Source organism: Apus apus, chromosome 3 (genome assembly GCF_020740795.1).
Source record: "Apus apus isolate bApuApu2 chromosome 3, bApuApu2.pri.cur, whole genome shotgun sequence".
In the NCBI taxonomy this organism is placed as follows: Eukaryota; Metazoa; Chordata; class Aves; order Apodiformes; family Apodidae; genus Apus; species Apus apus.
In genome coordinates, this window is record NC_067284.1 from 15259803 (window position 1) to 15285792 (window position 25990).

Sequence of the window (25990 nt, forward strand, 5' to 3'; positions counted from 1 at the left end):
AAGGCCAAGGATCCTCTAAAATTCTCTGATCGTTCTTCTTCTCTCACTAGAGAAGCAAGCAAAAGAAAGCCTGGGAATTCAAAAAGTACATCTAAATCACAGGGAAATGAGATACAGAATTGCTTCACACTATCAGGTTGATGGCTGGAAAACAGGTGAAATAACAGTATTTTGACTAAAAATTGGTATTGGAACAGATACTACAGAATAAACCTTCCCTTTTTTATTAACTGCCTTGGAAATAAGATTCTTTACAAGAAGGATGTCACCTTTCAAGGCAAACCAGGCTCCAGCGTTGCCATTTCTTTGTGACTTAGCAATAAGAAATCCTCACAGGAGCAAATCTCCCAAAGAAGTGATCTGACTGTTTTCCAGCAGAGATAACACACACTAATAGAGCAGAGTTTTCAGTGAAATGCTGAGAGGAGGCTGCCTCCCCTGCTTTTATGCAAGATACCTTTCAATCACACAGCTTACTTTCATGCTGTTTTAGCTGTGGCAGTCAACTAAAAATCATGCAAAATGGATTAGAATAGAGTGACATAGACCCAGGCTGAGAAGTAACATTTCAGGTTATTTGGCAAGAAATGGAAGGCAGACAGGACTGTAAATGACAACTGGATTTACAATTTTAAAGTTGTAATTATAAATTATGAATATGTTTAGAAAATGGAGAAAATTTTGAGGGAATAATTTCCCAAAGGAGGGAGAGAGGAGCATCCCAGCAAGATCACTGGTCTGAGAGGGTTACCCAAAGATGAAGACCAGTGCAGAAGGATGCAAGTAACAAATGCATTAAAAACTCTCAAAGAGAAAGGGAATTATTCATTCTCACATCTGTTGTGAGAAGGATGAAGAGCACAAGCCTTAACCAGAGGGAGGTGAGAAGACATAGCTGAAATGCTAGGAGGAGCTTTCCAGGCATGAGGATGATGCAGCCCTGTTGTGGATCACTCAGGGAGCATGAGGGGTCTCCAGCACTGAAAGGCTTTTAGGTTACTCAGACCTCTGTTGGGGGTGGTTTAGGTACAGCTTAGCCTCTCTGGAGCTGGTGCATTAAAAAGTCTCCCGTGGGAATATTTCCATAGCTCTGTATTCATACACTTTTCCAGTTACAATAACATCTTAGTACTTGGCCAGAAATAAAAAGGCACAAAATGTAATCAATTTAGCCATCTAGGAGTTGGTACCTGGTCATTTAGACTTCCTTGGTATTGGGAGAGACAGGACCAAGCCAAAATACAACAGATTTCCATTGCAGAAGACTCACATTAACAACTGCCAGCAGCAGCCTGTAAGGTCCTGAAAATCAGCTTGCCCAGTACTGCTGGGGACACAGCTGTACCCTGCCTCCCCCAGGAGTTTAGATGTGTCCTTTAACCACTGTGCTTTTTGGGTCTAGGGTGGTGCAATACTAATTGTGAATAATACTGAAACCCAGTTCTCCAACACAGCTGCCCTGATGCACACTGTATGGAGCACGAAGCATCTCTCCTGAGCTGCTGCAGGGCAACCAAGCTCACAGTTCTTGCTCCCATCTAGCCATTTTCTTTTGAAAAGGAGAGTTTAGGATTTTAATAATTTACATATTTTTCACTATTTTGCATCTTGCAATAAATTACTGTCTTTTCTTAATGAGCTGAATAATTTGGCCAAGGCTAAATAAACTTCAGCATTTTTTAAGGATGTCCAAATTGATTGTTCTCTCTCTGGTTTGAAGTAATTAGTCATCCACACTGTGCTGTCAGCAGTGACCTCTTACCTTGGAATGGAAAAATCAATCCTACTCTAAAGTAACAAGCTTGTTTAATTTATAACTTGAAGTGGACACCTCATTTTTAGGAAACAAATCTATCTGATTGCACCTCTTTTGTATAGATATTCATTTACATTTTGAGAAAAGGTGTTGATGAGGCTTTGTTTTATGCAGCATTGTCCGTTCTGAAATGCAATCAGAAGTTGGCATTCACTTTTGGGGCCTACCAGAACCCCTTTTTTAACCCTTTTTCCCATAAATCTGTTTCAGTCACCATCCAGGAGAGAAGGAGACAGCCTGGCTGCCTAAAATGCTTCTGCCAGGCAGGGACACCTCCCACGAGACCAGGTTGCTCAAAGCCCCATCCAACCTGGCCTTGAACACTTCCAGGGATGAGGCACCCAAAGCTTCCCTAAGCAACCTGTTTCAGTGTCTCACCACCCTCACATTGAAGAATTTCCTCCTAATATCTAACCTAAATCTCCCCTCTTTCAGTTTGAAACTGTTACCCCTTGTCCTGTTGCTCCATGCCCTTTCAGAAACTGTTTTGGGCATTGTCAGTACATTGCCTTGTGCCACTGTAGTTTTGCTTTGTTTTAATAACTGATTTGAATGCTAATGGAGACTCAAGGGCTGCTTCTTTACCACTGGAGAAGAGTAGTCTCACCAAATTTTAGCCATCAGATTTTGAAATGAGCTTTACTAAATAAGAAACACAGCAACTATCTTGATTTTTTTCTACTGTTGGGTATCCTCTTGATGCCAGGAAGTGAAGCATAAGAACACAAAAATAGTAAAATCAAGCTGGAAATACAAATCTGATAAAGAGTCTGATGAAGGCTACAAGAGAAGTGAAAACACAGACAGTATTGGAGAACGTGTATCAAAAATAGACAGCAATGTGCAGAGCGACAGGGAATGGAGGTTGTGGTCAGTTCATCACACGTTGCCTCTGCTGCTCCTTCCTCCTCAGGGAGAGGAAGCCTCACAGCCTTCCCCTGCTCCAGCACAGGGTCCTTCCTATGGGAGACAGTCCTCCATTCACTTCTTCAACAAAAGTCCTTTCCACAGACTGCCGTGAACTGCTCCAGCAGGGGTCCCTTCCATGGGGTGCAGTCCTTCAGGAACAGACTGCTCCAGCATGGGTCCCCCACAGGATGACAAGTCCTGCAAGCAAGCATGGGACCTCTCCACGGATCCATCACAGTCAGTGAGAGCCATAGAAAAGTTGTCCCTGCTCTTTGCTTGAATGCAGTGTTAATAGTACCACTGGAAAATGCACCTTTTATTCCTGTAACAGCTCTTTGCCTATTGTTTATTTTGTCAACCTCTCCAACTTGACAGCCAATTATCACCATAAATGCACCCAGATTTCTTTTAAATGCTCATGCAGGCAAGAGAACAAGTCTCTGACTGATGCAGTAGCAGAAACTGTGAGCAGGGCCAGCACCCCACCCTTGCACAGTCTGAGGACCACCCCTCCCCCAAAATTCTGTGGACTGAGATGACCCCCCTGGACAAGGTCACCAGGATCTTAGCTGCTTGCTTCCCAACCAGCTTAACCAGTAAGCAGATTAAGGGTGCACTTGGAAAGTTTCTGATTGCTTAACCCAGTGAGAGCCTTTCTGTATTTTGCACTCCCAGGCCCATGTTGATGTGCAAGACTGCAGGGCCCGTTGCACTGTTGATAAGGCATTATCTGCCAAAGCACATGGTTAATAAGGCACAGTCCCACACTATTAGTTTACCAGCCAGCTCATAAATGATGAATGCTACTCTGTCACTTTCTAAATGCATACTTGTTTCATCATCATTCATCGTAAAGAGGAGAATCCAAGTTAATTATGTCTGTCAACAAATATTTCACCTTAGCTGCACATGTATTAAGAAATGCTTGTTGAATGCAAAGATGGGGGTTTTTTTCACCTACAAGGATGTTCAAAACCTCATGCAAATATTTTACTTTTAAAAAATTATATTAAATATGTTATATTAATTTTTTTCATACATTTCTTTCTTAGACTGAATAATAGCACTATGATTTTTCAGACTGACTGCAGTTTTATCCATCTCTTTATGAGGGTGAAAGCTGTAATGGGAAGATAGAACAGCCTGGCAGATCACACCCTGGCCATTTCCAAAGGCATCTCAGCTCTGCCATCCCTCCCTGTGACCTCCCACTCCAGTGTTACTCCAGTGTTACTGCAATGCTGCTCCACCCCTCTTTGCTCTACCCTCCTACACGAGTCTTTTGGAGATAGACCTGATGGAGAGTCTGGTGAGCTAACCAAGGGGTCTCCTTCGCATCCCAGTGCACTTGGGATGTGCCCATCAGCTTCAGCTCCAGCTCATGCCATTGATCATCCCACCTCCTGTTGTTCACTGACTGATTTCATACCTTGTTCTCCATTTTGGTTTACATTTCTGCTCTCCTTTTCACCACCCTTACCTCCCTTTCTCCACCCAGTCTCCACCCAAAAAAATCCATCCTGTTGTCCCTATTTTGCTACAAGCATTTCCTAATTTGGTATTTCTGATACCATAACATTTGCAAGCTCAGTGTTAAATGGCATTAATGACATGGTTTCCCAGGTACACCCACCCTTGCAAGGCTCCACTCTCCAAAAGAGCCTTCAAACTCCCCTTGAACTATCTGGTTCATACTGATTTCTTGTTGCTTACCTTATATGCTTTCTGAGACATGCCATCTGCTTGTGTCCTCGATTCCTCTACTCAGCTCCAGGTAAATTATTGCCCCATACATAAACCGTGTCAAAGCTCCTCCTGTAACATGTTTTCTTCACTCTTTTTTTGCTCTCACAGCACATCCTGTTCTCTTTCTGCTGCTCTATCACAAGTTGTTAGCCCAGCCATGTTCCTGGGACACCATCCCTTGCCACAGAAGCACCATCTCAACACTATCCTGATCCTCTGCAACTCGGTGCATCTTTCCAGTCATGCTTGCCCCAGCCTGTAGCATTGCATGGGATTATTATGACCCAAGTACAGGACCCAGCACTTGGCCTTTTTGAATCTCATACAATTGGCCTCAACCCATCAATCCAGCCTGCCCAGGTCCCTCTGTAGAGCCTTTCTGCCCTCAGGACCAAGGCAATTTTGTGTTATAAGTATCTGAGAAATGTACTTTCTACTAGCAGATATTTTCCTCAGAGATGATAAATCATTAATTGTAGTAATTTTAGGAGAAATACAAGCTTTGGGTGTCCTCTTGTCCCCATAGCCATCCAGTTACATTCTCAGAGGTATAACACCACTGACTGCAAATTCAAGACGTGATTACATGAATCACAGAATCAGAGAATCTTAGGGGTTGGAAGGGACCTCAAAAGATCATCTAGTCCAACACCCCTGCCAGAGCAGGATCACCTAGAGCACATCACACAGGAATGTGTCCAGGCAGGTTTTGAATGTCTCCAGCAAAGGAGACGCCACAACCTCTCTGGGCAGCCTGTTACAGGGCTCTGTCACTCTCACAGTGAAAAAGGTTTTCCTCATGTTTATGTAGAACCTCCTATGCTCCAGTTTGCACACATTACCCCTTGTCCTATCACTGGACATCACTGAAAAAAGCCTGGCTCTGTCCTCCAGACACTTACCCTTACCATATTTGTAAACATTGATGAGGTCGCCCCTCAGTCTCCTCTTCTCCAAGCTAGAGACCCAGCTCCCTCAGCTTTTCCTCAGAAGGGAGATGTTCCACTCCCTTCATCATGAAGCTGAAAACAGGGTCAGACGATGAAAGGGCAGTGGAAAACACAGCAGAAACCTGGATATCCTTTGAAACAAAAGTGCACAGAGAAAAAACAGGCAGTGATATTTCACTTCCCAAGTGAACAAGATTTTATTTCTATGTATCATCATTTATAAAACACTTTATGAAGGGAGTTGGCCAGTGGGAAAGGAGTTACTTGCTTCATTGCTTCATCTTTGTCTCAACACCTAAACTAAGTGACATGCCAGTGGAGTAGGAAGGTTTGTGAGTACTCTCCATATAAGACTATTTTTTTTCCCTATAACCTAGGATCGATAAGGAGCTGATTATGTTCTTATCTGATCTTCATTTCATATAAAACATTTTTAAAGTTTATCATTGCTCATGTTGTCTGTAAAGCACTGTGCTCCTGCCTGCTGCTGCCTGCTGCTGCATCCCCAGTCATCTCAAAAGGTCATTCTTTATTGTTTCTAGTTCAGTAATTTACTGTGGTAAAAAGCCATGGACAGCAATAGTATTTATAGAGGTAGTTAGAAGAAAGAGATTAATTAAAAGTCATTTTGAAAAGAAGATGATCCTATTGCTTTGGAAAAAAAAATATATATATAAAATTAGGACCATGCAGCTGTAACTGCCTGGAAAGGTTTGCTTCAATTTTTAAAGCAGATGTCTCTGATGTAATTTAATTATGAATAAACTGGAATAGTTGTATGTTAGTGGAAATCTGCTGGAAAGGCAGATGTCAAGCAAATTGTTTTAGTTCATACAAAGCCCTTGTAAACTCCAGAGGGTTATGGCCTCTTTTAGTTAAACTACACAGTCTATAACGTATACTGCTTGTTGTTCATTAAATGATGTTTGTTAAATGCAGCTTCTCAGGGAACGCTGACATCATCCTCTTGCCTGACGCTCTGGTCCTTCCCTCAAGAGCAGTTCAAGGATGTTTTGCTGTATTTTGATACATTAAACCAGACACAACCATGTTAGTCTTTTATTAGCAATAAGTATATTTTCAGGAAAAAATAAATCCAGCCCTTTGTAGAGGGAAGAATGCTCAAGTTGTATTTTGGGGGTCCTTATTAGCAGTTTGGAGATGGGACCTTTGTTGCCCACAGGTGATGTCATGACCCGTGTTTTCCATGTGCTGATGCTGTTAAGGTGGCAGGAGGTGAAGGCCAGGGCTGCTCATTGTGTGTCAAGGACCTGTGGTCCCAGGTGCTATGGGAAGACACTTCTGGGTCTGGCAAGAAGCTATTTTGCTGCCAAATATCCTTAAACCACCTTTGGTTTTTACAGATGTTTATCTGTGAAATATAATTATACATGGGGCTCATTTATGAACCACCTTTGAGATATAAATGTTAAGTTAATGTAAAGTTTTCTGAACATACAGGTTTGGAAAAAACCTTCTTGAGCACAGCTGTGACTTGCAAGGTCCTTATAAGACCAAATTTGGCTTTGATTTGCCTTTCATTTTATGCTGAAATGAAGTTTTTTTGGTAAAAGATAACCACTGCTAAATGACCTCAAGCAGACTGTTTCTTACTTCTCTCCATCCCCAAAGCTTTGCCTCGCAGTGACTGTATGAATGTTTTGGGCAATTTTAAAAGATGCATCAGGAAGAAAACACATCCTTGGAAGTCTGGGAGCTATGACAACTGGTGCTTTGGACTTGGGCATGGGATAAAATGTGGACATTAATTAACCTTGCCACCAAAGACAGGATTTGGGTCCGAGCTTAGACAGTCAAATGTCTGCACTCAGGCAGCTGAACTGAGCCTTCCCTAGATGTCCTCTGGCAGCAATGAGAACTGTGATACTTTGCTCACATAAGAACATGCATTTAGAGATCTTAATATGGGGCTAAATCACATCCCTGCGTTTGCATGTTTTCTAAACTGGATTAAAAAAAACAAACCCAGAAAGCCAAAGAATGCTTTCAGTTGTTGGACTGTAATGTCAAGAGAATGACATTAATGTCATGACATTTTTATTTATAATAAATCAAATTGATGAGGTAGGTGGAATTGAGAAGGTGTTTATAAAATTGCTATGATCCTAATACCATTAATGTTGAAGGGTTGTAATCAATACTCAAACAATTGAAAATTGTGCTGCTTATATCCTGTGGCTGCTGTGACCATGGTTTACTTCAAAGGAACTTGTACCTCAGGCAGTTTGGACTGTAAGAAAGCACATAGGTGCTTTCAGAATGTATCTGTAACATCTACTGATCACTTTGACTCTCCAGCCAAGTAGGTGTGCAAGGACACCATTGGCAGCAAGTTTCTGCCTTCTGTGAGGGCTTCACTGAAGCCAGCAATGAGACCCAACTTTACCCAGTGAATGAATTTAGGTGAATTTGTGTCACCCTATGTAATTTCAGTCTGACTGCTCAGAAATGTGTCTAGCAGAAACAACGCATTTTAATGGGAACCCATCTATTCTCAGCCTAATTTGCTGTCTGACAACAGCAGCATTGAAATGAGGGGGGGGTTTCCCATTTCTGTGAGTCTGTGCAAGAAGAGCTGTTTCACTCCAGCTCTCCCATGGCAGCACAGAGCTCCTGTCAGCCCCAGCAAAACAGCTGCTTCCCTAGAGAAACCACACCTAGGTAGGCAGATGCTGCTGCAAATCCTCAGTGCTTGTAAAACTGGTTTAAAACTGCATATTTTTATTTTTTAAATTTATGCAGTAAATATTTTGTACTGCATTTCACTAATATTCTATATTTCAGCTTATCTTTAATCTATTTCTAAGCAAAGCAGGGATGAAAACAGTACTTTATATAACTTTGATGAAAGCATCTGTCAAGCAGTGGGAAAGAGGTAAGTGCAAGAGACTTGTTAATAAAACAGTAAAAATACCTAGAGACACAGCATTACAACGAGGTAGTCTGGTGCTCTAGTTAAACCATCTGCTTTTAAAATTGATTTCCTTTAGCAGCTGGCTTAAATGCTGGGGTGTCCCTGTGTGGCACAGAGCTGAGCCTCCCTCAACCCACCTCACTCAGCCTTTCCCTGGGCACTGCAGCACCATTCTCCATGCCAGCTGCCTCAGGTGGTGCAAAACGGCCCCCAAAGTCGTCCTGATGCAGGAGCAACCCAGGGAGGTGGTCCTGTGGCAGGGGAGTGCTGTCCCCTGAGGAGGGGGCATTTTTGTTTCATCCATACATCTCCTTCGCCAGGGTCCATGCTGAAACCATACCTGAAACCCCTTGTTTGGGGCAGTAGGGTGGCAGAAAAAAGCAACCTTTCTCCTTCTATCCACTACAAAATCTCCCTTAGTATAACAATAGTGGCCACAGTCTCATTTATATAGTGTAACAATAAAGATTTGGGCATTTTGTCCCAGGGCACAGCTGGAAGAACTTTGCCACCTTAAAGCTTTGTGTAGAAGTCAATCCCTGTGTCAACTGGCTCTACTGAAAAACCATGAGGTGTCAGTTTATTTTCCACTTATGCTTTCGTTGCAGATGAACAGACTTTCCCCCTTTTTTCTAGTTGTGTTTGTCTACTGTTGCTGGCACAGTGTGCAGGGACAACAGAAGGGCTGTCTCTAACACCACAGGCAGGAGGGCCATGCTCACTGATGACCACACTCTACTGGAGATCCTTCATCAATCCAATAAAATGAAATAGGCCCCTGGGGGAGCACTGGGGTCCACTGCTTGCACAAGCAAACCAGCAGGATCCTTCCAGCTGCAAAGTAGGCAGCACTGGGGGTGGCTGATGGGAGCACTGCTCAGTGGACGTGCAGAGCTGCTGGGAAGCAGTGGCAGGGGTTACACCTACTGTGTTACCTGCCCTGGCTGACCTTAGCTCTGTAAATCCAGAGGGAAAAGCTGAAAGCATGGGAAAAGCTAATTAAAAGCAGAGCTCAATTAAAAGCCATCTAAAATTTTATATTAGCTTTGTGCAAAACAGTTTACTCATCCTTTTGCTATTCTGCTCACAGTCTCTGTATGAGGACACCCTGCTCAGGAGTGCTGGAAAACTAAGGTGTGGGGTAATCCTCTGATGCTGGGGTACTGCCCCTTTAAGTGCCATTTTGGCATGGTCTGAGCAAGGGGATGAGCTGCTGCATGCATCCTCAGCCACCCTACAAAGAAGCAGTAGCTCCTTGGCTTGAAGTGATTACTGATCATCTCCTGGGGCAAAAGAAACCAGCCCAGCCCAAAGAGATGCAAAGAGTGACAATCCCACTAAAGCTTTGTGGGCATGGTATGAATTGCTGTTTCAGCTTCCTCAGTTGTTTTCTACGTCAATAGAAAAGAAAGGCATGGAGAAGGTGGCCTCTCTATGGTAACTTTTGTCTTCACCCGCTTTAGCTGTGTTAGGAAGACAAGCCTACTGTGATAATACATATCTAAAATTAAATCTAATTACCCAGGAGCCTCCCTACTTTAATTTGAAAAGCTGGCTCACCTTGCATCAACAGGGGCTTGAACAACATGTTCTTTATAGGCAGGTGTAAAACACTCATCATACAACTGGATGATGCTGGGATCTCATAACGCTCATAACGCTCTCATAATCCCCCCCTTCCAGCCAGAGGGACCCCCTCCAGCCCCCAGCCCCAGCACAGCAGCGCAGCAGACACACCTTGCAGCAGGGCTTGTACCATGCAGTGCCTGGCAGCCCCTACAGCCTCCCACTGCACGGCAGACCCCAGCATGGGAGCCTCAGGGGCGCTGATGGCACCTGCCCTCCTTACCCTTGTCAGGTAGAGCCTGTGGGCTTCACAGTCACGGTGGGTGACAGTGGTGGAACAGTGTGTTCCTCATTAGGAGACATCCCTCCGTGCTGACTGGTTTGGTTGGTCTCTATTTTTGTGTGTTAGCTGGGGAGAGGAAGATGAGAAGATCCCCAGAGAAGACAGCAGTGGTGGTGTCTCACCAACAACAAACGCAATGCCAGTGTCTGGACTGGGTAGAATGCTCACAGACAGCCCCAGCACCAGTCTGGGAAGCCAGAGAGTTTCAGCTGTCAGCACTGCTGTGCCCATGAGCAGTGCCAGGGTGAAGGAAGACTCACCGTGCCCCAGGTTTGGTTACTGTATAAAGCTTCACAATATACATATTGTCTGTACTGCCCTGCAGATGTCAGTGACAGCCAGCACATCCCACCCTGTCATGGCTGGGCTGGGCTCCTTTCTCCTTCCCCTTCCACGGCTTCATTGTCTGTGGGATATGGACCTGACCCTTTGTGGCAGCACCAAAGGAGATGGTCCTCCAAACCAAGTTGGGACACAAACCTGAGACCGAATTTTTTGAAAGGGCCAGTCCCTAATACTCCTGTGGGTTACTAATCATTGCTAATACAGTTTTTTGCTACTCATTGGTAGAACCAGGCCATCCACATCACCAGGCTAACATGGACGTGCTTTCCCAAAGGTGGTACACTCTCCTCAGAGGTGAGCAGAGGAGGATTGCTGCAGTCCCCTGATCACAATGAGGAACACCATGCTCAGAGTGTGCTGATGGTGTCACAGGAGGATCTTCAACAATGGATAGATAAGGAGGGACTGGAAAAACAAAAGGCTGTTCAACAACTTGCTATGCAAATTTATATGGGGATAAACTTATTAATGAAACTTCTGGTAAAAGAATTTTTCATCAAAGCCTTTCTTAGTGAAAAATGAGATGGGTGAAAGTGCACCAAAAAATGGTCAACGTATCTACCCTCTTTGGGGCTTCTGTCTTTTAAGGAGGATGTGAAAACCAGTTCATTTATTTACTGCACAAGCTTATTTTCCATCATTTTTTTCAACAAAGGAAGTGGACAACATATTCCTAAACATCTCTAATGTGAAGATTTTCAGTCAGCACAATGTGAAGACCATATTCACTAGAGGCATCATTCTCTAACTTCACCCTCTTTTCATTCCCTCTCTTGTTATTCTCTCAGGACATCAAAAAGGTCTTCAAGAAGGAGCAATCATAATTTTGTCTGCCTTTATTGATCACCTACATTGTTAAGTGTTTATTAAAAAGTCTTTAAGATTGTTGTTTCTGATGGGCTGTAAACATCACAAAGAAAGAGACACCGTGATGCACAGATAGGTGGGATACAGGAAGCTAAGAAAACCTAGAATATATTTTTAGTTTCAACCATCACCATCCCTGAAGAGAGATTAATTTAAACTTTAGGTCATATGTAACCCTGAGAGGATGTCAAGTGGTTCTTAATGGCAAAGAAGATCCTATAAAGTTACCAAAATTCTCACCAGTCTTTAGCTGAGAAAAACTGCTGAGGGCATCACAATTTTGTGTCTTATTCTCAGCAGTTTTAGGACAGCACTGATATTATTATTATTATTATTATTATTATTATTATTATTATTATTATTATTATTATTATTATTATTATTATTATTATTATTATTATTAACCATAACAGCATCTGCCCCATTGGGGTTTGGAGAGCATAAGCTCCCCTTGGGGCAGTGATGTATCTGCTTTGTGGGGTAATGGCTAACATAGCGAGAGGCTTTTTTTGATGGGTGGTACTTTGCAATTGTTCTGGCTTGAGGTACTGACAACTGATCACTCTGGGAAGAAGATAATCAAGATGTTTTTCACATTTTTCTTTATCACATATCCCTAAATATCTCATATATTCACAACCTCTGAGCTATTGATGCAAGACAGGGAGACTTGATGTGAAGCTGGGGAAGGAAACAAAGGAGAAAGACCACCAGCAAGAAGGTTGTGTTTGAAGCTAAGTAAGGTGTAAAGTGAGGAGACTGGAAAATACACTGATAAATGTGCTGGGAGTCCAGCTAGGAGGGCTGGATGGGGGCAGATTCAGTTTTGGGAGCCTGCTGAGGGATGTCTGCAGGGAGCAGGGTGGAGCAAACGCTGTGAGCACAATTTTGGGGCAAACAGAGCAATTTTGGCTTGACATGCAGGAGAGTCAGGCAGCAGGACTGCGCCGGGAGGTGAAGGAGAGGCAGGAGCGAAAAGCCGGCAGAGGAGCCCGCAGGGGGGGAGCCTGAGTCCCGTGCAGCCACAGCAGGCAGCGTTCGGCTGCTGAAAAGCAGGGGCAGGTTTTGTAGGTGCTCCGGGAAAAGTGACTGCTGCCCTTAGCCCACCCACCACAGCACACGCAGATACAGGGCTCAGGTCCTCAGGCACAGGTTTTCATGTCTGCCACAGAGAGTCACTTTCCTTGTTTGAATTAGTGGGGAATTGGGATATTACTTTTTCCAGTTTTTTTACTATATATTTCTAGATATTAAACTGAAAACAATTTTTAAAAGATGTCTGGCTACTCACAGTCTTTCCAAGATCTGTATTTCAGTCCTTACAGCTGGTGTCAGTTCAAGGAGCACATCCCTGGCTATCGATTTTACTGACACCTTTGAATTAATCAAAGGTTAAAGTCTGTCAAGAGAATGTTTAATTCATGTATTTAGCAAGCACAGTTCTTTCATCTGCCCACACAATATGCCTAGGAAATATGCTAAACTGTAGCAATAACTCAGGGCAAAAATGAGAAACTGTTAAATGGCAACACTTCTGCCAAGATGCTAAAAGTATCAGGATCATCTCTGTCTTCACTGCACCTCTAAATTATTAATTATTCTAGGTGAAGTAATTAAAGAGTTGTTTCTGGACTTGCTTGATGGAGATACTCTATGATATTGCATAGGGGAGATCTCCCTATACCAGGCATCTCAGTTACACCTGAACATCAGCAGAACCAGACTCTCCACCAGCTCAGCCACTTCTGCCTGACAAAAGCATAGCTAAGGCAGCAGAGGAAACCACGGTGCAAAGACACACGACAGGTGGTTCCTCTGAGGGAGACTTATTTTCACATGACAGGACTATGAGTGCAATGGAGATGAGCCGGCCATGAATACATTTCAGCTGTAATTTGGAAGGTTTATTTTTTGGTGCAAGAGAAGAAAGATTTTGAGACAACCTTCCAACTAGCAAAACCAAACCAAACCAAACCAAACAAAAACACACACCAAAAAAAAAAACACCAAAGGGAAAAAAATATCAACTCAGACCCAGCTTTTAGCTGGAGTTGGGCAGTTTTATGGAAAAGACTCTGTGAGGACAGAAACAGCAGAGAATTTGGCTCTGTGACCCAAGAGACCTCCTCAAATAGTTAAAGCAGACCGTGAAATTTTGTTACACTGAAATGCTGTCACCTCTGCATGTGTCAGTAGGTGTGAGTGGGCTTGATGGACAGCCACACTTTGCTCAGTGCAAGAATGCTCCAAAGGACATGAAACAACTACTTAGGACTTAAGTATTTTAGCCAGGCTGAAGCAGTACTGATGCTACATCAACTTAGCTTAATGACTGAAGAACATACCTCACAACAACGCTGTAGAGCTGTCCTGACCTCTCATGGCTTAAACTGAAATTTATGCCACTCATGGAAGACATCTGAAAAAAAAAGAATATCCAACAAAACCAGAAAAAAAAACAAACTGGAAGAATTTAAGACTATGAAAACCTAGATAAGAAAATACATTACAGGAAAATTATACCAGTGGTGCCAACGATTATAAAAGTCTCATAGTAGGAAGACCACCAGCTCAGGGGTCAGTGGTGAAAGCCATTATCAGCCAGGGAGAGATGCCTGAACTCTCTGGGTGACAGCACCAGCTCAGCAAGCAGCTTTCCTGTCTTTTGGAGATGACACATGGCCAGGACACAGCTGCAGACATGTGACATCACCAAAGGACTCTGCAAAAGACATTCACAGCAGAGACAGTCATAAGGCAACAGCTAGAAGAGGACAATCTGGGTACGTTGGCAAAGGAAGCTGAGGAAGAAAGAACCAGATTGCTCTCCAGTTATGGCTTTAATGAGGAAATTTATAATTAAATTATAAAAATGATGTATTCTATCATGTTAGTATGCTGCTCATATCATGCTTAAGAGTGACTCAGCTTTTTCAGTTCTCACATCTGAAAGGCTGATCAGTACACCATCCATCCCTGCCTCTTCACACCTACATTCTTCTCTAACTGCCTCCTTGAAGCACATAGAAATGATACATCACATTAAGAGAAGCTAAAGAAGTAAGTGAGGAGCTGCTAACTGTGCTGCACCCCTGGATACAGGCTCTACGGGATGGATTTCCCAAAGGGAAGGAGGGCAGGCTGGTGTTTATGTGCTGCAAGACCAGGAGCCCTGCGGCAGCTGTGCCCATGTTGCCTCCAGTGCCATGTGTGCTGTCCTGCAGCTTTGCCCTGTGAAAGAGAAGCTGGCACATGAATTGGCAGGGAAGAAAGAAAGTTGGCTGAAGTTATCCTGGAAATGTGTGCAAATGCCATCAAAACTGGTAATTAACCTTTTCCTACTGGGAACATGTGAGCTGGAAGTATTTAATGAAGCAGAGGGATGGACTAGCAGTGGCTGGAGAAGCAGGCTGGGACAGACATGAACTGTTACCTTCAGCAAACCTCACCCCCTACAGCCCCGTGTTCTTCACCTAAGCTTGCCCATGAGGCACCCGATCACCCTTTGTGGGTCTCTCTCCCTGCCAGTGGCTTGCTCCTTCAGATTTCAGGAAATTCAGGCTTGCCTACCCCATCTGTATCTCCTTGATTTGTCATGTCTTAGAGCAGGTGGCACAGAGTCTTGCTCAGGGTGCAGAAGAAATCACAAATGGGTAGTTTTCAGCGTTCACACTGGACTTAATGGAAAAGCTTCAGACAGGAATGTTTATTACATTAATAATTACAAACTAGACTGAGAATCAAGGGAAGACGGCAATGATACAAAACTGTACCTTTGGTCACTTAACTGTGTGAAACATATTTAAATATGGATTGGCAAAGTGGAGAGGCAAAGCAGGAACTCGTGTTCCTTTCAGACAACAAAAAGCAGCACTGCTTAATAATTCAATCCTAGGAGCAAAAATTCAGCATATGGAAACTTCCTGGCCCCACTGCCCAAGCCACTCCGGAGGATCTGTCCCTTATTTCCATGGTATTTCCATGGTATCAACTAACTCAAGCACAAAAACAGAAGACAAGATTTCATCCCTTTTTTTTTTTTTTTTTAACATCCTAGCTGTTTCCCCGAGGAGGACTGAGGCCCTAACCCAGCAGGTATTCTGCACATTGCAATTCCCACTGGGTCAACAGGGATCTAAGCCACTTAGCATCTTGCAGAACAGTCTCCCCCGTCCCAGGCGAAGAGCTCCGCAGGGCTCTTCCATCTGCGGGGCTGCCCGAGCCAAAGCACAGGCTGTCACCAGAGGGAGCTGCAGCAGGGATAACGGCTGGCATTTTTTCATTGTTTTCTTCGGCACATACGACACAATTCAAACGTATTTTTTAATTGTATTTTTTATTAGATGAACACGATTTTAACATATAATTTAAAATTCCACGTGTACACAGCCTAGGATGCGAAGTGCTCCCTATCCCACTGAGTTAGGAAACACTGATGCCATGAAGGTGAACACCAACTCTGCACTTGCAACCTCACAGGGATGTTACAAATGGTTGGGAGTGGAAGCTTTGCACACAGGTAAGTCTACACGGGACAGGAGAAAGCACACGAGGAAGAGGCGAAGAATAGGAAGAAGAGGGTAAGCCATTTCTGCCCTGGCTGAAAGAATGCTCTCAAGCAGCTGTTCTCTGTTTCCCCCACCAAATTCCTTGGGGAGCAAGAGGGTGAAGAGTAGGCCATGATGCAGCTGGAGTCCCGTGGAGAGCAGCGCTGTGTGGGTTCACACACGGCACGGCCAGCCAAGGACCTCCGTGAGGACCACCCTTCAGGGTGCCATCAACAAGCCATGGGCCCTTCTGCACCACGTCTTCCACTCCTGCTCCCCACAGGGCAAACACGTGGGGCTCCCTCCTCCTCCCCCTGCTCGCCCCAAGATCTACTGAAATCTGTGGGCAAGTCACTGGAGACTAATGGGATTTGGCACTTTCCTGGTGATGACCCCACTCTCGCACTCCTGTGAAGTGCCACAAGGCACTGCCTAAAATCTCAGGGTACTACTTCTGAATCATGATATTCCCAGAATTGGACTCCTTAAATAAATGGCCTGATGGGGGAGCAGGGCAGGAGAACCAAGAAATCCCCCAAGAGCTTGGTAGCTCCTCTTCACTTCAGTGATAGCACTTGGGCCACTCACCACTCAAATCAGTTAAAGTGTAAACATGGGTTTAGGGGCTTTACTCCAGGTCCAGTTCCCTTGGAAGGTTTGAATACAGACAGTCAACAAAAAGGAAAAGAAAAACAAAAGAGAAAGGTACACGAAATAAAACCCAACAGTTCAGAAGACTCATCAAAACCTGTTTCAACCTTACAAAGCGTGTGACTTTTGACTCAAGCCTCAAAATCAATTTACTGCATTATTAAAAAAATAGCAATATAGAAACTACCCCTTTCTCAGTTCAAAATTGAAGCACATCTAAGAAGACCCTACAGTAACAGTCCTCTTTCTGGCAAGGCACTATCCAGTAGTGTGTGGCACAAACAAAACCACCTCTATCAAAGCCACTGATACAGTGAATGTGTGTGTGCACATCAGCCCACACAGCAACTTGAGCTAGGTACAAAGACTCACAGTTTAATTCACACTATTCTCCCTTTTAAAAAGTGGGGTGGTTACAAGTATTAGCCAAAAAAAGTGGGATCATTCAGTTCTCAAGCATACCTTTCTATCCAACTATTTTAAACAAAATTAAGTTTTTGCTATTTCTTTCAATAAAAGGCTCTAGTTTCCACAGGCCTTTTCAGTTACCTAATAGTTACATTTCATCATTACAAAGCTGGTTTAAAAAATTCCACATCATTCTATGTAACAAACTAGAACTCTATCTGCTTTAATTACAAAAATAAGGCTGTCACACAACAGACCAAATTCATATTCAAACAATGTTTATACTTCCTTGTTTCAAACTAGCCACTTAGAATTCAAAAGCACATACTCTTAAGGGACTCACACTGCCAATCCATGCAGGCCAGCAGTGTCTCTTTGGAGCTAGTGTTGTCCTCCATACAACTGATTATGCCCACATGGATGCTCTGAAATAAGCTAGGTTTACCTAACAGCTCTAACAGGACTATGTCTCCAGTGAACAGGAGGCTTCTATTCTACAATTAATCAAAATTCAGGAGGAATTTTGTGAAACTAATCTCATCCCTGGAGAAATCATTGTGGTTTTGCCTTTCATATCAGTAAGCCTGGGATTTTGTCCAGGATTACTTATGTGGATATACTCACACACTTAAGTCAGCTTTTAGAAACTGGGACTTCAGGCAGTTCTCAAAGTTTACAACATATCAAGTACACAATAAATCCAGGATGGCTTCTCTGTAATCAGCTGTGTTATTATGTAAATTATGCAAAGTTAAATATTTTTATTTACCTTTTTTTAGGAACAGTTACATTGAATTTGGTGAAGTTAGCAATGTACAGCTCCACCACATAACACATTCCTTTCCTATAGCGATGTTCAAGTCTCTTGAAAATTCGGGATTGATGACAACAATGTCACAATAACTTAACACAGACAACATCATTCTTAAAAATGCACATACATATCTATGTATATACATATATGTATATGCATGTTACCAACTCCTGTTCAGGATTCCTCTAGAGAAGGTGCTGTAGCTTAGGTTTTGACCAGAAAATACAAGTATAGACATTAAATCTTTGTGTACTTTTCCTTCATCTCCCCCTTTAACTGAGCTGAGGAGGCACCAGAGGATCTGAACAGAAACTGATTTATGGATGGACTCATTCAATGTCTCCTTTTTTAAAGCTTTCCTGTCTCTGTATTAGAAGGGAAAGCCACAGAGCTGTGTGCAGTTTGCAGCTAAGACATGAACAGGCAGGTAACCTGTTCTTTACTCCCTCAACTGGTAGTCATGAACATTATTCATGTCCTACCTCTGTAGTCATGAGTAAGCCATTGTCCACAACCTGAGGGTTACAGTTCTCCTCTTGTTCAGCATCATCATCAGGGACTTGAATGATGACCTAGCATGCACCCTCAGCAAATCTGTGAATGACACATGAACCTGGTTCAGTGGTTGGTAACACCTGGCAGAGCTTCAGTCCAGTGGCATCTCAGTAACTTTGAGGTGTCTGTGACAACAGAAACCTCATTAAGTTTTGATAAGGAAGAGTAGAAAGTTTTGCCCTTGAGGGTGGTGAGGCATCAGTACGGGTTGGGAAGTGACTGACAGACCAACACCCTGCTGAAGGGACCTGGAGATTTTAAGTGAATGCCAGGTTGATAAGCCACCAATGTACTCACTGCAAACAGGGGAAAGCACACAGTGCACTCACTACCTTAGAAGCACAGCCTGCAGGCTGAGGGAAGTCATTATCCCACTCTACTCAGCACCAGTGAGGCCACATCTGAAAGATTGTTTTGGGACCTTCTCCCAGTTCAAGAGAGATGTGAACAAACTGGAAAAAGTAGCCCTCCACCAAAGCAAAGCATCTAGGGTCCTAAAGCACACAGCCTGTGAAGAACACTGAGGAAGCCACATTTGTTTAGTCTGGTAAGAAGGCAGCTAAGAGGTGACCTAATGGTAGCCTACAACTTTCTCAAGAGCAGTTACAAACAAGATGTTGCCAATCTCTTCCTGTGAGTGCCAGAAAATAAGCAAAGTGACAAATTCCAGCCTGGGAGTTGAGGCTGGACATTAAAAAGGAAGTTTTCACTAGGAGTACTGCAGTGCTGGCAGAGGTTACCTAGAGGGTTATGAGATCTTCGTCCTTGGATATTTTTTACACTCTGCTAGACAAACCTGTATCTGATCTGAGCTAGTGTTGGTGCTAACTTTGATTTTGACAGTGCGAGACCAGATGACCTCCAGGTGTCCCTTGATTTTAACAGAACATGTGATTTGTTGCACAGACAGGGTTGCTTACTTACACTTTTTACAAGTTTGGCTTCCTTCAAGCCACACAGTCTGAGTGATGCTGTGATTGCAAAGAAGCTTTCCCACATAATGGCTGTCTTTAATTTACCCAAAGACGTAAGGACATTTATTGGAATGACACTACTCTGTCATTATGAAATCCCTTGAGTAAAAGCTACATTACAGCATAGATATTATTTCCATAGCCAGACTTGATTCAAAACGCATAATGCAACTTGACTTCTGTCTAGAATGCATTTTGTCACAGTTATTGGCAAGTCATGGGTCTAAGTTCTGCTGTGTGCATCAATGCAGTCCTTCTGGAACAATCTCCACTTCCTTTACTTGGCTCCTGTTACTCAGCTTTGCTGACCATCATGGTCTCATGCAGCTGAGCACACACTCAGCTTTCTCACTGTCTTTGAGGCACCTCCACATTTCCACACCTGGGATTACAACCAGGACAACAGCTGGGCAAGTTAGCTCTTGGACAAGCTAGCTCTTGGGCCTTGGTAGAATGTAGAATGTTCAACCATCTAAGGGACTGAGACTGGGCTCTCTAAGCACCCCCCTGGCTCTCATGTGGCTATGGTAGAGCTCTGTGTTATTGAAGGTAAACTCAAGGCTTTGGCAAAATCTCATTTCAAAACAGCCCAACTACAGAGCTCCAACTTTGGGTGTGAAACCCTTCTTAAGATTAAGAAATCTTAAGATTTAAGAGATAACTTAATATTGTCATTAGCTATCAGACCTCTTCTTCCAAACTACCTAGTATTTTCCATCAGGTGTTTTCCTGCACATTTCACCTGCATTTGGAACAGGAACTATATAAAAATATTTCACTTTGGCACCACCTTCACGTTTTTCAACAGCCAGTTGCAATGTGCATCATTAGACAAATCAAGTTTTCATGAACCAGGTTAGCAGACCATGTCTCTTCCAATAAACATGATCTAGCATAAGCATCACAGTAAATAAATGCAGAGCAAAAATATGGCAGTTATTGTCTTAGACCAAGATCTTAAGATTGATTATTTTTACCTTCTGGATCATAGCCAGCACAAACATTCTAATAATTATCAGCACTTTGACTATCATGATGGGATAATTTCAACTACAGTATTTGGAAGAATTAAAAAGGTAAGGACTCTGTCTACATAAGTATATCCATGAACAAGAGAAGCCCTACACTTCCATTCCTTATTCTCAAACATGTCTGTTAGAATATCAGTGCCAGTTGCAGAAGCAATCCAAAGACAAAAGTGAAACATGAACAAGTATTTTTAAAAAGGAAGATGAGTAGCCTGGCCTTAATTCTGCTTCATATATGTGTTATTAACTTCATGTTATTGGAAAGCACCATATCATGGCAAGCAGACTACTACTAATGGTGCTTGTTTGCTCTATCACAGTGATCCATTAGGGAAGCTGTTGTGTGCTGAAGAACAGGGTCATTCATCCAGATGTGCTTATTGATACTTCAGATAGGCTTTCTAGGGTTCTGACTCCTATTTAAAAGAAAAGAGAAAAAAATACCATTAATGCTATGAATACATTCTCATCTCCTGTGTCTGTGACCTTCACGTGCAAAGTGTCCTAACCCAGGTCCCCACAGCAGCTGAGCATGCATCTCTCTGAAGTACTGCCAGACTGAAACAGCAATCTGGCCAACTTTATAAAGACACTCCTTCAGGCCTACAAGAGGTTATTTCCCAGGAACAGAGCTGCATGGAAGCTGCTATTTCTGATTGCAGTAGGACATAATATTTTCCCTAGAACTAGTTTTCCAAGCTAAGAAGCAAGGCAGGCTGCCAAAACAACCTGCTTTTGTCATTCCCTGCTGAGGTTCCCTCCTACTTCTCCCGCTCATGGGGTTCATAAATAAATGAATCTGGGGCAGAAGAGGAACTCTAAAGAACTACCATGCAAGCCTGAAACAGTACTATTACCAAACACAGCTGTATCTACAGTGGCCAAGAGAAGAAAAATCCTCCTCCATGTGTCTGATCTACTGCCCAAAGGTGCACCATACAGTCTCTTTGAGCAAGTTTCCAGCCTTCCATATGGCAATCTCCTCTATTATACCATCCTCAACAAAAAGATGTTAACTGGCTTTGTCTTCTGACCGGTATATATTTATTTGTTAAAACTAAAGTCTTATCCAAAGAGTTGCTATAACTCCTGACTACTCCAGCATTTCAACATTAAAAAAAAAAAAAAAAAAGCCTAATCAATAAATGCTGTCTTGGTTGAGCCTTTATGCCAGGCTGGCCCAGTAAAATGAAGTTCTGGTGATATACGCTGCAGATACTCCAGTGACTAAGATCCTAGTCCCATCTCCTGTTACAAGTAAGTCAGTTGTTTTCAATTTACATTGATAATGTGAAGGAGAATGTACTCTTTAAACTCCATTTATCTGTGGTCTCAAATTAACTCTCATGTATAAGCTTGGTTTCATTTTAAATGCTTTGCTTCTCCTGGCAACAGCTTCAATTACCTCATTAGCATGAAGCTGATATGGACCAAGTATGGATCAAGGCAGTTGTACGTCCAAAAACACAGAGTTCTTTAGGTTCAAAGAAAATCCAATCTCACTATTTCAAGAACTCCATGAAAAGTCTGAGATACTACACTGACCTTTGATGCCAAAGTAGGTTTCAGTCCAAGAAATGAGAAGACAGTGTTGCTCTCCTTTGATTCAAAGAAGCCATCGTAATCCTAGAGAGAGGGGGGAAAAAAAAGACTTAACATTTGCATTCCTGTTTTCCTGGTTGATCTTAAGACACCATGTATTAGACTAAAGGGTGATATGTAATAATGCTCAGGAAAATACTGATCCTTAACCATATTCTCCTATGAAAACCTAAAAGCCATTCTAAACTGTAATGAAAACACCAACTACAATGGCAAAAAAAAGCACATAAATTCTTTAACTACAACTTTCACTACTTTATTTGACAGAAAAATATAAACATGGAGTTGCATTAAAAGGTAATCTATTGTGGGTCTATTTTAAAGATATTTAAGTGCCTAACAATGCAAGTAAGTTTATGAACAGATTTCCAGTTTGCATTTTAGCAAACAAAATACTTTCTATCATGGAAATTTAAGAAGTCCTGAGGCAGCTGAACTCCTTATTTCTTCTGTAGTAGAACAGAGACTTCATCATCATTGTATCCTTTGAAAACAGTGATCACATCTCAGCCTTGGATGACCGCATAGTTAAATATGTTACCATAAAAATACTTGCTGTATAGAAACATATAAACAAGCTTCATTATCACTATTAAGTTCCTATTAGGTTTCAGCTCCTTAAGATCAGGTTCTGACCTCAAAGCGTTACCACTACTTTTACTGTTTTGTTGGTTGCACTGGACAATCTTCTATCATTAGAGGAGCTGTTAATACTCAGTTTTCAAGGAAAAAAAAAACAACAAAGAACCAACAGAGCACAGTTTAGTGAATGCATTTGGCACACTGCAAGAAGCCAGGACGTTTCAGATTCTCTAAGTGATTTGGCAAAGATTTCCCTTCATGACAACTAGCCAACCAGAAAGCACCCAGTTCAGACTCTTTTCATCCTCCACGTTACTGCAAAATAGAAATATTAATCCCTACTTAACCACTTCTGATATGTAAAGCATTCTGTAAGAGTCAGGCAATTTCAGGTATGTGCTCATCACTACACAGCAATTACCTCTAAATATTGGAGATTAGTAGTTACGATTAATTTGAAAGCATTCAACTAGAGAAATCCTTTAAAAATTGACTGTACACACATAGGGTTTCAATACAGAATAGTAGCAGGCAGTCTCTTTGCCTCCACATACTTCACCTCTGTGGAATAGTCATTCCCAACACACCTGGCCCTGAAAGTCAGCACGTCTTTGACTCCTCACCTCTGAGCTCATTACTTTTTGAGAGCTCATCTCTCATTGTTAGAGTTTCAGATGCTTTTTCTGAAATTTGGACTTCAATTTTTCTCCAGTAGCAGCTGCTTTGCCCACTTGTCTCCTTCCACTCCTGCCTTTTGTTCGAACCTGTAACCTCGCAAACTCCCCCACAATTACAAGGTAAACAGAAGTTTAAATTGAAAAGCAGAAATATTTCTCTGACCTGGCTATTCTTGGAAGGCTGTTATAGGATATTCAGAGATTAGGAACCTTCTTTTATCTCCCAGCCAGAGTTTACTCACCCCTAGCCAATATCCACTTGTGTTTACATTTTGGCTTCTCAGATCCTAAGCATGAAGCAAAATCGGTCTGGGTAAGCACTCTGCTTCCCAGGGTTTCTTTGGGTCTTCACAATGCAGTGTGAATCCCTGAACAGCCCTTCATCCCACCTGCCAGACCCAATTACTATCAAATTATAGCATTGCAGAAGGATGGTTGGTATTTTGGGAAATAACTTTGAAAGGAAAGTGCGTACTTGTACATGAAGACATTACTTCTCTTCATTCTCTTTTTTTCTATCTGCCAGCCTAAAATAAAAGAGTGTTTGGACAGAAAATACACCATTGCTGTTGCAGGGGCAATATGCCTCCCAGGAGATTCACAATCATCCTGCAGATGTGCAGAATTTCTCTTAAAATCTTTAACGTGCACTAAACAAAGATGCTTCACCAACATTTCTGTAATGATATGTTGTTAACCCAACATGAACACAACTGTTCTAGCAAAGTGATACTTTGCAGTTGCATGAGCATTTAAATATCCTTAACCTAGAAAAAAAAAAAACAGCTGCACAGAGGCAATTTCCCAGCCAAATGTTCTATAGTAAAAGCACCTGCCCTGAAAGAAGAACAGAGGCCATCAGGAGTGTATGATGGTCATCAGGCCTCAGACATACCAGCTGACATAATTAGGAGTAAACCTCTTCTTAAGATGGCTTTTTGTCATTGTCATCTAAAAAGAGGGCATATTGCTGTGCTATAGACTTAGGTAAGAAGCCAGGATTCCAGGACTGAGCTTTATGTCTGCTGATCCTTTCAGCTTTCTATATACATATATATAGAATCATGGAATCATTTGGGTTGGAAAAGACCCTTAAGATCTTCAAGTCCAACCATTAACCTGGCTTTCGCGGGGCTGTTTCCCACACCCTGTAATACAAGTGTGATAACAGATACTCCAAAAACATCCTGCACTTCACCTTACCTTTATAAGGAAAGTCTGTACAGATCTGGGCCACATGTAAAGACACTTAATCCGTGGGTGAGGACATGAAAACTCTTGTACCACATGAAAAGCATCCCACTGCTACCAGCAGTAGAGTAGATGCAGAGGCTGAAGAAGGAAAATGGTGCCAAGCTCAGTGGAAGCTGAGAGCTTCATATACAAGGAGGAGCCCCAAACTCATTTGTGAGTCAATGGGTTCCACTTGGAAAAACTCTGTGGAACACTCTGCCTCCCAAAGAAGACGGACAGTACCACCCACTGGTTTTGGCAAAGCAGTGATTCCCTGTTTCTGCACCAGGCTTCACTGACAGTAACAATTTACTACAATCCCCTTGCCACTGTGCCAAGCAGCTTTACTAAGCCAGTGAACACAGTGGCTTTGCTGGCATCAGTTGAGCAGTGTTGTCTGGGCTCTGTGCAAGGAAGTGGCTCCCACTGGTGCCCTGGAGGCATTCAGAAAGCAGCTGTTAACCTAAAAAAACTGAGCCATTGACCACAACTCTCTGGGTGTGGCCATCCAGACAATTTCTTATCCACCGAGTGGTCCATCTGTCAAATCCATGCCTTGTCAGTTTGGAGACCAGGATGCCATGTGGGACAGTGTCAAACACCTTGCACAAATCCAGGTAGATGACATCAGTTGCTCTGCCAATACCCATTATCTCTGTAGCCTTGTTGTAGAAGGCCACCAGATTGGTCAGCCATGACTTGCCCTTAGTGAAGCCATGTTGGCTGTCACCAATCACCTCTTTATTTTCCATGTGCCTTAGCACAGGAGGATTTCCAGGAGGATCTGCTCCATGACCTTGCCAGGCACAGAGGTGAGACTGACCGGGCTGTAGTTCCCTGGGTCTTCCTTTTTCCCCTTTTTAAAAACAGGGGCTATGTTCCCTTTTTTCCAATCAGCAGGAACCTCACCAGACTGCCATGACCTCTCAAATATGATGGACAGAGGCTTAAGAATTTCATCCGCCAGCTCCCTCAGGACCTGTGGGTGAATCCCATCAGGTCCCATCAATTTCTTGACCTTCAGATTCTTTATATGGTCACGAACCTGCTCTACACCTACAATGGGAGGTAACTCATTCTCCCAGTCCCTGCTTTCACCTTCTGTGGCCTTTGTGCTGAGGCTGGAGCACTTGCCAGAAGACTGAAGCAAAGAAGTCATTGAAGACCTCAGTCTTCTCAATATCCTGTGTTGCTACCTCGCCTGTCCCCTTCAATGGACCCATGGTGCACAAAAAGATGCTAAATGTTTACGTGACTTCATCAGAAGGCTGAAGTTCATGAAAGAGAAATGTAGTAAGAATTACTAAATACATTAAAGTTATACTTGTTTCAGAAGAATAGCTACACAGAAAGAATACTCAACATACATTTTTTATACATTTGGCTCCCATGTGGTCTTTCCTAGGCAGAAGTTTATGGCCACTGTTGGGACAAAACTGGGC

The 25990-nt window shown here is 42.8% G+C and overlaps 1 protein-coding gene across 1 annotated transcript in view; it reads right to left on the reverse strand.

Annotated features, from left to right (window-relative positions):
* Nucleotides 1-15794: 15794 nt before the first annotated feature.
* SH3BGRL2 (SH3 domain binding glutamate rich protein like 2) overlaps nucleotides 15795-25990 on the reverse strand; it is a 44904-nt gene continuing 34708 nt past the window's right edge. The window contains exons 3-4 of the mRNA XM_051616002.1: nucleotides 22000-22080; nucleotides 15795-20870 (exon numbers count right to left, since the gene is read on the reverse strand). Coding sequence (XP_051471962.1) covers nucleotides 20856-20870; nucleotides 22000-22080 — 96 coding nt within the window. The 3' untranslated portion in view covers nucleotides 15795-20855. The remainder of the gene's footprint in view (nucleotides 20871-21999; nucleotides 22081-25990) is intronic.